General features: G+C 42.7%; 1 protein-coding gene across 2 annotated transcripts in view; it reads left to right on the forward strand.

The window, feature by feature from the left end:
• The window catches only part of LOC106563378 (GRB10-interacting GYF protein 1), a 32,902-nt gene extending 23,982 nt beyond the window's left edge, over window positions 1-8,920 (forward strand). Inside the window, exons 18-26 of one of the 2 annotated variants that reach the window (XM_045690022.1) lie at window positions 14-87; window positions 182-529; window positions 1,924-2,099; window positions 2,285-2,445; window positions 4,062-4,109; window positions 5,964-6,133; window positions 7,839-7,886; window positions 8,039-8,147; window positions 8,251-8,920. In XM_045690022.1, coding sequence (XP_045545978.1) covers window positions 14-87; window positions 182-529; window positions 1,924-2,099; window positions 2,285-2,445; window positions 4,062-4,109; window positions 5,964-6,133; window positions 7,839-7,886; window positions 8,039-8,147; window positions 8,251-8,459 — 1,343 coding nt within the window. In that variant the 3' untranslated portion in view covers window positions 8,460-8,920. The remainder of the gene's footprint in view (window positions 1-13; window positions 88-181; window positions 530-1,923; window positions 2,100-2,284; window positions 2,446-4,061; window positions 4,110-5,963; window positions 6,134-7,838; window positions 7,887-8,038; window positions 8,148-8,250) is intronic. The other variant, XM_014128881.2, reaches the window with a different exon arrangement.
• The last annotated feature ends 3,757 nt before the right edge of the window (window positions 8,921-12,677 follow it).

Consider the following 12,677-nt stretch of genomic DNA (forward strand, 5'->3'; position numbering starts at 1 on the left):
TGGCCTATTCCAGGAGGTGAGACCAACCTATGGGACTTAAACATTAGTCATTCCACTCAGGGGCCATCTCTGGAGCAGCTACACAAGGTACTGTCTTTATTTACTTTGTCCCCCCTCTCTCGCCCTCTGTCTCTCCTCTCTCTCTTGCTGACTGTCTCTCTGCTCATCTCTTGTACCTCAGCTCCAGGACCGGCGTGAGGCTGAACTCAGGGCCAAGCGAGAGGAGGAGGAGAGGAAGCGGCGGGAGGAGAAGAGGAGGCAGCAGGAGGAGCAGAAGAGGCGTGAGGAGGAGGAGCTGTACAGGCGTAAGCAGCAGTGTCGGCAGCAGCAGGAGCTGATCCTGAAGCTGCTGCAGCAGGCCCAGCCCGGGGGCCCAGGGTGTGTCTCTGGGTCAGGGTCCGTGTGGAGTGGCCCCCAGGTCTCAGCTCTCTCCAAGCAAGGCAAGAGCCTCAGCCTGCTGGAGCTGGAGACCGAGAGGCTGCTCAAACAGCAGTCCCAGCACCAGAGGGCCCAGCAGCAGAGGGACAGGGTGAGGAGACCCCCCCCCCCCGCCCCCAAAAAAGAAACCTCACACGGGCTGTCCTGCTATGTCTACAGGGAGGTTTTAAAAGTGTAGCAGTTTCCTGAGAAGAAATGTGCGTTCTGAGGATATTTATTACAATGCCCATAAGTGTAACCAGCAGGACCTAAAATTAACACCTGCCAAATGCCGGTATTGGCATGTAAGGTCTATTTCAACAGCCACGTTGGCAGGTGGTCAGGGCTCCATGATGCGAAAACTTATCTCACATTTGGGAATAAAAATAAAGGTATAGAAGTCAAGTATAAGGACATTTATAGAAAAATAAATGCTGCAGTAGCTGTTTTCAAAGTGTTTCTGTCATTTTGTTTCATAGCTGGTAGCTAATCACACAAATCCTATATTATAAACTGGGTGGTTTGAATGCTGATTGGATGACAGCTGTGGTATATCAGACTGTATACCACGGGTATGACAAAACATGTATTTTTTACTGCTCTAATTACGTTGGTAACCAGTTTATCATAGCAGTAAGGCACCTCTAGGGTTTGTGGTATATGGCCAATTTACCACGGCTAAGGACTGTATCCTGGCACTCTTCTTAGCCGTGCCTAGGAACAGCCATATACCACAAACCCCCGAGGTGCCTTATTGCTTAAATATATCCCACCTCGAGCGACGGGTAGCAACACTGTCTGGCTGAGGAGCTGTGTGCACTGCTAAAGATTCATTTTTAGAAACACGGCACAAAGGCATAAGTTGGTCTAATTCAATGGTGCTGCAGGTTGCGTAGTGGTTAGTGTTGGGCCAGTAACTGAAAGGTTGCTAGATCGAATCCCCGAGCTGACAAGGTCTGTTGTTCTGCCCCTGAACAAGGCAGTGAACCCACTGTTCCTAGGCCGTCATTGTAAATGAGAATTTGTTCTTAACTGACTTGCCTAGTTAAAGGTAAAAAAAAATATATATATATATATTTAAAATAAAAAAGGCGAAAAAATATATTTTTTGGTTACTGTACCACCAACTCAATTTTGCTTTGCTCGGAGTACCCCTGAAGTACCCCCTTGTGCATTTTACCAGTAACCCCATAGACTCATGAGTCTTCTCAAGTACCCCCTGTGAACAGGTTAAATACCCCCAGCAGTCCTAGTACCCCTGGTTGGGAACCACTGGTCTAATTGACTCTGAAGTCTACTAAAGTGAGACTTTGTCCATCTGTTTCTTGGCTATTTACATTGTTTTGTTCACAAACTAGGTTTTTCAATGTTTTGAGTTTGCTTCAACTCCTAGCGAAGACGCACTGGGGGGGAATTATGGCAAAAATATATTTTGACTGGTGGACCAGGCCCTGGTAACCAGTAGTGTGACCCATGTCCCTCTGTTCTTTCTCTGTCTTCCTCCAGCATGGAGGCCTGTCTATGGGTCAGTGGGGTGAGGGGTCTGTGGGCATGTGGTCTGGTGGGGGCATGGAGCCCAAAGGCAGCTCTGGAGGTATGGGTGTCTGGGAGGAGGCTGTGAAGAACCAGAACAGCCTCCGCAACATGGGCATGAAGAACAGCCGCAGCAGCCCCTCTCTTAGGTACACCTCACTGTGTGTGTGGTGCATTGTTTACCTCTCTGTTTAAAGTTGTGTGTTAACGTTTTGTGTGTATGTAAACTGTTTCAAGGCCTGTGTGTGTGTGTGTGTGTGTGTGTGTGTGTGTGTGTGTGTGTGTGTGTATGTGTGTGTGTGTGTGTAAACATTGTTTCTGTGTCCACCTGCAGCGAGCAGTACATGTTGAGGAAGAAGCGTACAGAGGAGGAGGACAAACTGCTGAAGCTGCTGCAGGGCATGAAACCCCAGGACGGCTTCACCACCTGGTGTGAACAGATGCTGCACGCGCTCAACACCTCCGCTAACAACTCCCACTCCTCGTCCCTGGACGGTAACTAATGCTCCTCCTTTTTCACTTCATCACTGGATCTGTGTCCCTGTGACCGGCCCCATGAATATACTCATATGTCATCACTCACATTCACACTATCTGGGTGTGCACCAGCTCATGCTTTTTTATCCCTCTAATCACTCTGACATCAATGCAAATGTATTCAAAACATTTTCTTTTCCGCCCCCCCAAAAAATATGAGAAGCCGATAAATAAATTTGGCTCCGGCCAATTGTCTGGGAGAAGGAAAAAAAGCCCTATTGCAAAAAATAATCGGTTTTAGCCTATTAATAAATGGGAAATATTAGTCGATGGAAATACATTTAACCGGTCATGCTTATCGGTCTATAGGTTAATTAGCATAATTAACCTATTTTCATTAGTTCAGCATCTTATTATCACATGCGCACAGCATACAGATACAGAGCCTAGTTTCAGCTTAAACTCTGTCAGACAGCACGAGATCAGCTGCTACAGCTCCTCAAACAGCGTGTTCGTTGCTGCCGTGCTTTTATAAGGCCAATCATTGCATAGCAATTCTAAATATTTTTCAACTGGTAATTGAAGTGCACTTCCCATTCGTCATTCAAGTGCATAGGCAACGGTAGGCAAGCATCAGAACGTCACACACCACTGCAATGAGCTGGAGGTGGTAGCCTATGCGTATTATGAGGCATGTCTTGCCTTGCTTCAAAAGCTAAAATCCGACCATATCGTGGAAGCAATTATTTTATAGACTTCCATATGCCATTGCAACCTGTAGCCTATTTCTCTCATGTTCTATTTGTTTTCAAATGATATTTTTTTCATTGTCCAGTAGCCAATGGCACAGTTCTAGTCATATTAGCAACCCATGCTAGTTATAGCATCTTTAGATCTCCCCTCTTTGAAAATTTTGAATGGATATTTTCATGTGTCAAATGAAACCGGTTGCATGGGCAGTGCGCTTTTGACAACGTTGTGGAATGAACATTCTCGCGTAACCTACTGCCTTGTGCATGTTGCTGCGCTTATAATGTGAAGAAACATTTTGCATCAGCCTTAGGGCTGTATTACCGCCACACTGGCGGTCACGAGTCATGAAGGCAGTCAAATTCCACATGACCGTTTAGTCACGGTAATTAGGCTTCTCCAAGCTCTGCTGCTGCTGGTCATTTGTAGCCTACCAAACTTGCTAACTGCCTAGTACTCAGCACTCTATTGTCCCTCTTATCACTCTAAGCTATAAAAAGAAGGACCTATGATGCCAAAAAGTTGGTTTGTTTTTTTTACCCGATGAATTACTGGGAGGTTATACATATAGATTGTGTGACTATTTGTTTTTATAGCTTACAGTTTATTCACCATTATTCAGCATCTCTAAGCTAAATTATTTTCTTGGGTGTGCGCAAGCTCATGCTTTTTTATCCCTCTAATCACTCTGACATCAATGTAAATGTATTAGAAAATCTAAAAATCTATCACTTCATAAGTGCACATGAGCTCATGTTGTGCAACATTTCTGAAGGCTATGCAATTGTAGAATACTTTCCTAATGCACTGTGTGTGTGTGTGTGTGTGTGTGTGTGTGTGTGTGTGTGTGTGTGTGTGTGTATATATATTTGCGCCAATCTCAGAACTATTCCATTGCGGAGCCTCCAGTGGCATGCAGAGGCCAAATCCAGGTCTGTACTGCATTGCCATGCGCCTCCCAAATTTTGTAACAATGCAGTACATTTACCCTTAATTCCTATAATTTCTTAACTTAAATTTTGGTTACGGTAATTTCTGTCAATGCATTCAATATTATTATTCCAGCCTTCCCGTTCTCATTGTCGGAGTGGACACATTGTTTCTAGAGTGCACAACCTATGCTACATTTGTGAGAAACAAGTTTTGGTTTATTTCATTCCATTTATCGAGTTTTATGAATTTAGTCAGCGTCTTTTGTCTGGAGCGCTCCTGTCAATGTTAGGATGCGCACGCATAGAAGTAGACCTATAGGCTACCTGGCCTGCATGTAAATGTAGGCATATAAATGTCCCCATTTGGGGATCTGATAGTATATCTGATTGGCTTAACGCACCACCGCTAATGACATGTGTAGCTTCTCAAAGTAATGTTTTCTTCACCTCAAACAGCAAGCAAACAGTCTGTTTTTACATCCATTGAGAATTACAATGGTTCCTTAATGTATTTAAAAAATCTTTCCACCTCTCTCCCTTTCAATAACCACTCGGCGTGAAAGGGAAAATGTCATGCTCTGATCAAGTGGAAACGTCATAAAATAGGCCTTCCTAATTACTTATCAGTGCCTGACTTGGACTGAAACAGTTTCCGGTACTCATTTTGGGTGCTGGTGCTGTTTATATTGTTTATATACTGTTTATATCGAGGCTGTATCACATCCGGCTGTGTTTGGGAGTCCCATAGGGCAGCGCACAATTGGCTCGGCGTCGTTCAGGTTTGGCCGGAGTAGGCCGTCATTGTAAATAAGAATTTGCTCTTAACTGACTTGCCTAGTTAAATAAATAAAAAATATTTACGTGCAAGAGCTCCACAATACTTTTGAGCTAATATTCTATAAGAGGAACAGGAGCTCAAGCAGTAGAACATTTGAGGTGCTGGTACTTGGCTCCGGTGAGCTCCTGTCCAAGTCAAGAACTGCTTCTTATCCCTTGCACAAATAGCCAGAGCTGTGTCTGTCCTGAGCTCACTGGCACGTTGTAACTCTGAGCGCCCAGAATATTTTATATAATGTTGCAAGTTCGCTAGCACATTCGGGCTGGACCCAAGTTACTAGTTGATCCAATGTTTCAAGTTTGTTGCAGACAGGCCGTGTGTAGCCGTTGTGATTTATAAGATATTTATTTTTATCACAAGATTTTCTACCTGCAGGCTGCAATGTTTTTATTTGTTGGCTTTATGTAGGCTATTTTTACGTAGTTGGCAATGACAATAGCCGTTACTTTTTAGGTTTGTATAATTTTCATTTAGATTTGGATAGAATTTTGATTAACCACATGACAATGATTTTGAGATATTAAGACGTCATTATAAAATGGTTTCATGAAAATGTGCATATGTAAACCATAACTGGCACAAAGAATAGTAGAAATGGTAAGATAAATTGGCATTCCACATGAAAGGTTGACGACTTTTTCCCTCATAGTTATCTAGCTCTCCTGCGCCCTCTTGAGGCATTTGTCTTATTTCATCAAACCGTAAGCTAAATGCATAGAGTTGATTTTATTGAAATGCGTAAGGTATGTCTATATATGGAAATATACACGTTTGAAATTTTAGACCAATCAATTGGTTGAAAGAACAGACTACTTTCGGTCGACCAAGATCCATTTTAGTCGGACAGTCCTAATTAAAATGTTGCTGCCCAGGACCACATTTTCCTAATAGAAACTCAGCTTCACACCTATGCAAACATGTCCTTAGTTGCCTGACTCCCTGGCTCCAGAATTTCCTCTTGCTCAACCTTTTCCCCTGGTATTAAGTGTAAATGTCTGTGGTCTTCCTGTGAGCAGTAGCCACCATCGTGGCCTATCTGAAGGAGGTGGAGTCTCCCTACGAAGTCCTTGACTTTATCCGCTCCTACCTGGGCGACACTGTGGAAGCCAAAGAGTTTGCCAAGCAGTTCCTGGAGCGGCGTGCCAAACAGAAAGCCAACCACCAGAGACAGCAGCAGCAACAGCAGGTGTGTGTTATATGTATATTGAACAAATATAAACGCAACATGCAACAATTTCAAATATTTTACAGAGTTACAGTTCATGTAAGGAAATCAGTCAGTTGAAATGAATTCATTAGGTCCTACAGATATGCATCTATTGATCACATGTACCTAAAAAAAAAGAAGGGGCATGGATCAGAAAACCAGTCCAGTATCTGGTGTGACCACCATTTGCCTCATGCAGCGTGACACATCTCCTTCACATAGAGTTAGTTGTACAGGCTGTTGATTGTGGGCTGTGGAATGTTGTCCCACTCCACTTCAATGGCTGTGCGAAGTTTCTGGATATTGGCGGGAACTGGAACACATTGTCGTACAAGTCGATCCAGAGCATCCCAAACATTCTCAATGGGTGACATGTCTGGTGAGTATGCAGGCCATTAAGGAACTGTGATATTTTCAGCTTCTAGGAATTGTGTACAGATCCTTGCGACATGGGGCCGTGCATTATCATTCTGAAACATGAGGTAATGACGGCGGATGAATGGCATGACAATGTGCCTCAGGATGACGTCACGCTATCTCTGTGCATTCAAATTGCCATCGATACGTTGTCCGATGCTTATGCCTGCCCATACCATAACCCCACCACCACCATGGGGCACTCTGTTCACAACGTTGACATAAACAACCCGGGTCTCATCCGTGAAGAGCACTCTTCACCAGTGGCCATTGAAGGTGAGAATTTGCCCACTGAAGTTGGTTACAACGCCGAACTGCAGTCAGGTCAAGACCCTGGTGAGGATGACGAGCACCTAGATGAGCATCCCTGAGACAGTTTCTGACAGTTTGTGTAGGAATTCTAGAGTTGTAAGAGCCCACAGTTTCGTCAGCTTTCTGGGTGGCTGGTCTCAAATGATCCCGAAGGTGAAGAAGCTGGATGTGGAGGTCCTGGGCTGGCTTGGTTACATGTGGTCTGCGGTTGCGAGGCCGGTTTGACGTACTGCCAAATTCTCTAAAATGACGGAGACGGCTTATGGTATCGAAATTAACATTCAATTCTCTGGCAACAGCTCTGGTGAACATTCCTGTGGTCAGCATGCCAATTGCACGCTCCCTCAAAACGTGAGACATCTGTGGCTTTGTGTTGTGACAAAACTGCACTTTTAAGAGTAGCCTTTTGTCCCCAGCACAAGGTTCACATGTGTAATGATCATGCTGTTAAATCAGCTTCTTGATATACCATGCCTGTCACGTGCATGGATGATCTTGGCAAAGGAGAAATGCTCACTAACAGTGACGTAAACACATTTTTGCACAAAATCTGAGAGAAATAGGCTTTTTGTATGTATGGAATATTTCTGGTATCTTTTATTTCAGCTCATGAAACACGGGACCAACACTTTACATGTTGTGTTTATATTTTTGTTCAGTATAATAAGAAATATATTTTCCGTTTTATCCAAAGCAGTTTAGTCATGTGTGCATACATTTATACGTATAGGTGGTACCTGGAATCAAACTACCCTGGCACTACAAGCGCCATGCTCTACCAACTGAGCTACAAAAGACATTAGCGTATTTTGTGTATTTCGTTGACCAAAAAATTACAATTAAATCGATTTTAATCCCACTTTATAACAATAAAATGTGAAGAATTCCAACGGGGGTGTTTGTGGTGTGGATGTGTAAGACATTATCAGTAACCAACATCCCTCTCCCCCACCAGCTATCAAAAGAAGTTCCAGGACTGTCTGTGAACAACTTTCCTCTACAGGTAGGCTCCACCTCAAGTCATGACCAACACTCTTTTTATAGTATCAATCTATACTTTTCTAATGTTGGAGCACTTATTGGAATTTGCAAATACCCAATACATTGTCGGTCACCACGTTGTTCTCTCTCTCCTCCCCCCTCTCTTCTGTGTAGTCCATGTTCCAGGCAGCCCAGATGGGGAAGGGAGGAATGTATGACAGCCAGGCTGCAAAGATGAAGAAGAAACAGACCATGATGCTTCACTCCGACCCCAGCATCTTAGGTATGCGGACGTACGGTATATTTATTAAATGGCTCGCAGCACAGTGAAAAGTAAACTAAATGGAGTGAAGTGTTGAATAGTTGATTTTTTTTTTTATATGCAGGTGTTACGGTCTTATCAAAGAGTAATAACTGGAAGAAGAAGCACAGGGCAAGTTTATTCATCCCATTGGGTCGTATAGCTGCAAAGACGAGATATGACGATACAAGCACATATTTGTCATCTAGGCAGGGTCAACTCCTTACACATCTAGACAGCCTATACATCTCTGTTGCTAGGCAGGAACTTAATTGGTTCCTCTCACTGGTGTAGTCATGGTCCTGCCTGATGCTAGAACCTTCGTGTGCATGTATGTGTGTGAGATAGGACTGTAGTAGCAGGGTCGCTAGGGTCTGGCCAGCCTCCGAGGTTTCTTCTCACTTCTGTTGACTTGACCTCGAGCCGAATTCCTTGCTCCTCTGTAGTTCTGCAGTTGGCCTGCCTTATCAAAGACTAACTGTTGCCCTTCGCCTCCCTCAGTAACTTTCTATACTCATTCCATATTCACCCTTCATTAACACAGAACATTAACAGTTATCATACATGTAATTTAATCAGTAAGTTCTTATATAACTTGTTCTCAACTAGCCTACATACTTAAATAAAGGTGAAATAAATAAAAACATATATATATATATAGTGATATTTATGTATTAAGTTACTCTCCCATTTTGGGTTCTATCTACAGAATACCATAAACTTCTGGAATGTGCTTTCCAAATGTGAAAAGTAGTGGAATCCATGCTGGATGTGAATAGAAGTGAACCATGGTGTTTCTCCTGCAGGATATTCATTCCTGGGCGCAGGGGACAGGATGAGCCTGGGCGAGATGGAAACAGTGGAAGATTATTGATCCACAGCATCTACCTGAATCCACCTGAGGCCTTATACCTGGCATACGACACACACACACACACACACACACACACACACACACACACACACATACATTCACAGACCGACATACGCACACACACAATGACGAATGTGCACTGCTGAGCTACTTTGCCCCCTCTTGGATGAGGACCTGGTAAAGTACTGTTTTCTCCCTCGTCTCTCAGTGAGAGGGGCCGGTAGGGGTGTGCAGAGAGGAGTACCCTTCCGCACTTCTTACAGTTAAGCACCTTAAACTAAACTAATGCACTTTATTACATGGGGTTTCAATATTTGAAATGAAGTTTTGCCTGTTTTTTGTTTTTGTTGGTTTTAGGATGCAAAATGTGCATATATTTTGCATATATTATGTCTATGATATGAATAGACACAAGTGGATGTGTGTGTGCAAACATACCCAAGTAAGGAACTGGAGGTTACATCTCTGATAATAATGGTGATAGGTTGGGGGAGTGATGAGCATTTGTTTTAGAAAGTATATTCTTTTTTGAAAAGATACACTGTTGTTTTTTAAACATTTATATAAAATGTAAAGCTATAGCAAATTTGCATTTTATTAAGAAAAAACTTGAATGTTTGCACTTATACACAACAACTTTTGTTTGTTTTTGTAAGTAGTGGAAGAAAAATATGTTTCTGAATGCTGGTGTCTGTGTGGTAGACTCAAAGCCTGCACACTTTTTATTGCTTACAGAGATGCATAAAAAGGCCATGTTTTTACTTTGTTCCATGAAGCTTTTTTTACTTTGTAAAGAATGTATGCAATTTGTGCCCATGTTAGATGTATGAGTGATTAGTAGCCAATGAATGTGTGCATGTTATTTTTGTACATGGGTTCTTTAAGCGAGAGTGGGAGTGGATAGGGCTCTTTTTATCCAATCTTTCACCAGCTCCTCATCCCCTAAATGACTTCGTGATGGTCTGCGTTTCTGTCCAGTTGCCTGACTGGCCGCTCGTGTTCTGGCATTGGTGCTTTGCTGCCCTCATGCTCTTCTCTCGCGACGAGTCACTGAGGTATACAGGCTCTGATTCGCTGATTGAACTGTGAAAGCAAATGTCTTGTTTCAAGGCAGATTTCCGAGGTATATTTTACTGCAGTACAGGCCCTGTATCTCAATCTCACTCTTGTTAAAAGAACCATGAATAGTTATGTTTAATAATTATCTTCCTTGTGGTTATGAAAGTTGGTAAGACCAGAGAAGTTCCTTGCTTTTTTCAAGGGGATCTATTGCCTTTAACGACATGCCAGTGTTGAGGTCTTGCTTTCCTGTTTCCAGGCTGTTTTGCAAGCTATTGCCACTGCTTGTGTGAGCCCTGGTTTTTATAGCTAGAGTCCTCTCTTTTGTTGCTTTTTGAATATGTTTGTATGTTAAAAACAAAGTGGAAAAGTATTTGGACTTGATGATATGGAGCACTTTTGAGGCTGCTAAGCTTTTGTATTTTTATATTGTTTTTTTGCTTCTTGTAATTTCTTTTATATATATAAAAAAAAAAAATGAATGTATTCCAAAACAGAACAGTGCAGTGAGATCAAGCCAGACTTTAAACAAATGGTAATGAGGAGAGTTGTGGGGATAAAGTATTAGAATCCCTGAAGATGAGATACTGTAAATTAAACCAAGGTGGACACCGCTGAACACTGCCTACTGCTCTCTGAAGAACTTCTCGTAATAAGATGAAGACGTCTGTCCATCACCAAGCAATGTTGTCGTCCTCGATAGTCTCTGGATACAGCGGCAAATCCTTTCAAACATGATGGACTCATTACAAACCTATATACCGAGGAAATGTCATGGAAAATGTAGCAGTAGTTTTTCAAAAGATGAATCTGTCTCCTTTTGATCTTCGAATGTCTGGGTTGCGACTTCATTGTCTTCTTTCTCTCTAATTGCCTACAACTTGTGAAGATGGAGAGTTTGAAGATGTGGCCAGAGGAATGATCGGTACTTCATCTGCAAACTGAAACGCTTCGCTTTAACCATTTTTTTTTTTTTTTTTATTCATACAAGTCTGGATTATATTTTTTATTAGAAAAAAAAAAATATCAAGAGAAAAAGGAGAATGTTTAAGACTGGTGACAACTAATATGTGGTTATCATTTCAATCCATGTGTTTCTCATGGGTTCTTCAAGAAGAGATCCGCAGATGGCGTGAGATGGATAAAAAAATATATATTATGACTCCTTTCACGCTCCTTGAGCCTCCTCCACAGACTTGTTCCTCAGGCCAGCCTCCTAGCCATAGCTGATCCCCCTCTGTACAACATACTGTGCAACATGTCTCATGGGGTTTGGCGGGCTGGGACCATGTGTCTATAGGTTGCCTGTTTTAAATTATGGACATTTTAAAGAGATTCAACAAATGTTCAAAGAAATTAAAATATACTGGAGAGAACATATTTTTATAACACGGGCCTACAATTGGAACCTTTTGAAATCCAAAACTACTGGACAATGGACTGACGGGAGGGGGGGGTGGTAAATCTTGTTCATCTTCCACTTGTACTTTTGTTGGTTTTAGTCACAGAACAGAGTGTAGGGAGATGGACAGGTTTGTGGACTACGTGAGATGCCCCTGTCTCCTTGTATTTACTCTTTTACTGGACAAGGATTGCCTTTCCCTGGACATTCTCCACAAGAAAGGACAGCATTGAGGATGACCTTGACACCGAAGTGGACCAGATTCTTCGGTGTATCAGAACCATACTGCACTGACCTTCAGAGAGCCACAGAAGGCAAGTTGATGTGACCATCTGCTTTTAGGAAAGGGGCTCACTGGGGAAAATGTATATTCTTTGTTAGATGTACTTTTGCTGAATTTCTAGGTTACTGGCTACCTGAAGTGGCAAGTAGGACAGGTAGAGGCACAGGGGAACTAGATAAATGATTTGACAAAAGATTCTATTTAATATCTTGCTGTACCAACAATGATAGTTATTCAGAGGAGAATTGAGTAATTAATAGGTTTCTCAAGATGTGTCCGTTTAATGAGGTTGGACATCTCCTAGATATATCCTGGTGTCTGGACAAGCCGCTCTGTTCCTCATGCTATACCCAGGGGGGTCTGGGATTTAATATCAATCTATTATGATCCGGGTTATAGTGTTTAATCATCCTTGTCTTAATAGTTATGTCTTGTTTCTGCAGGCCAGGAGGATACCTCATGGACACTCGCCACCGCCTCCTTGCTTGGTCCATGTAGTGGCCCCTCTGCTGGATGACCAGCTGCAAAGTGAGGTGTATCGTGGGCTAAGACGTGTGGGCTCTCATACCCTGAATGACTGGGTTGTTCTGGACCACAGCTGGACATGGGATTGTCTCTGAGAGGAGCAGACAGTAAAGGAGAGAGACTCCCAGACACAAGCTTTGTCCCGGTCCTGGACTGGACTAGGACAGAGGAAGACTGAACCCAGCTGATTGAGGTCTCAACCAGGAGTTAAGACTCATACACACACGGACCCACACAGACCTGGATGGCAAGTTTCAACTCCTGGATGTAAATAGTGAATGTTTTTAATTTGACTTTACTGGTTGTGTAAGATTTTTTTCGACTCATTTGGTTTTACTTGCCTTAATTGGACAGAATAAAATTGCCCAT

This window comes from Salmo salar, chromosome ssa11 (assembly GCF_905237065.1).
Source record: "Salmo salar chromosome ssa11, Ssal_v3.1, whole genome shotgun sequence".
Lineage (NCBI taxonomy): Eukaryota > Metazoa > Chordata > Actinopteri > Salmoniformes > Salmonidae > Salmo > Salmo salar.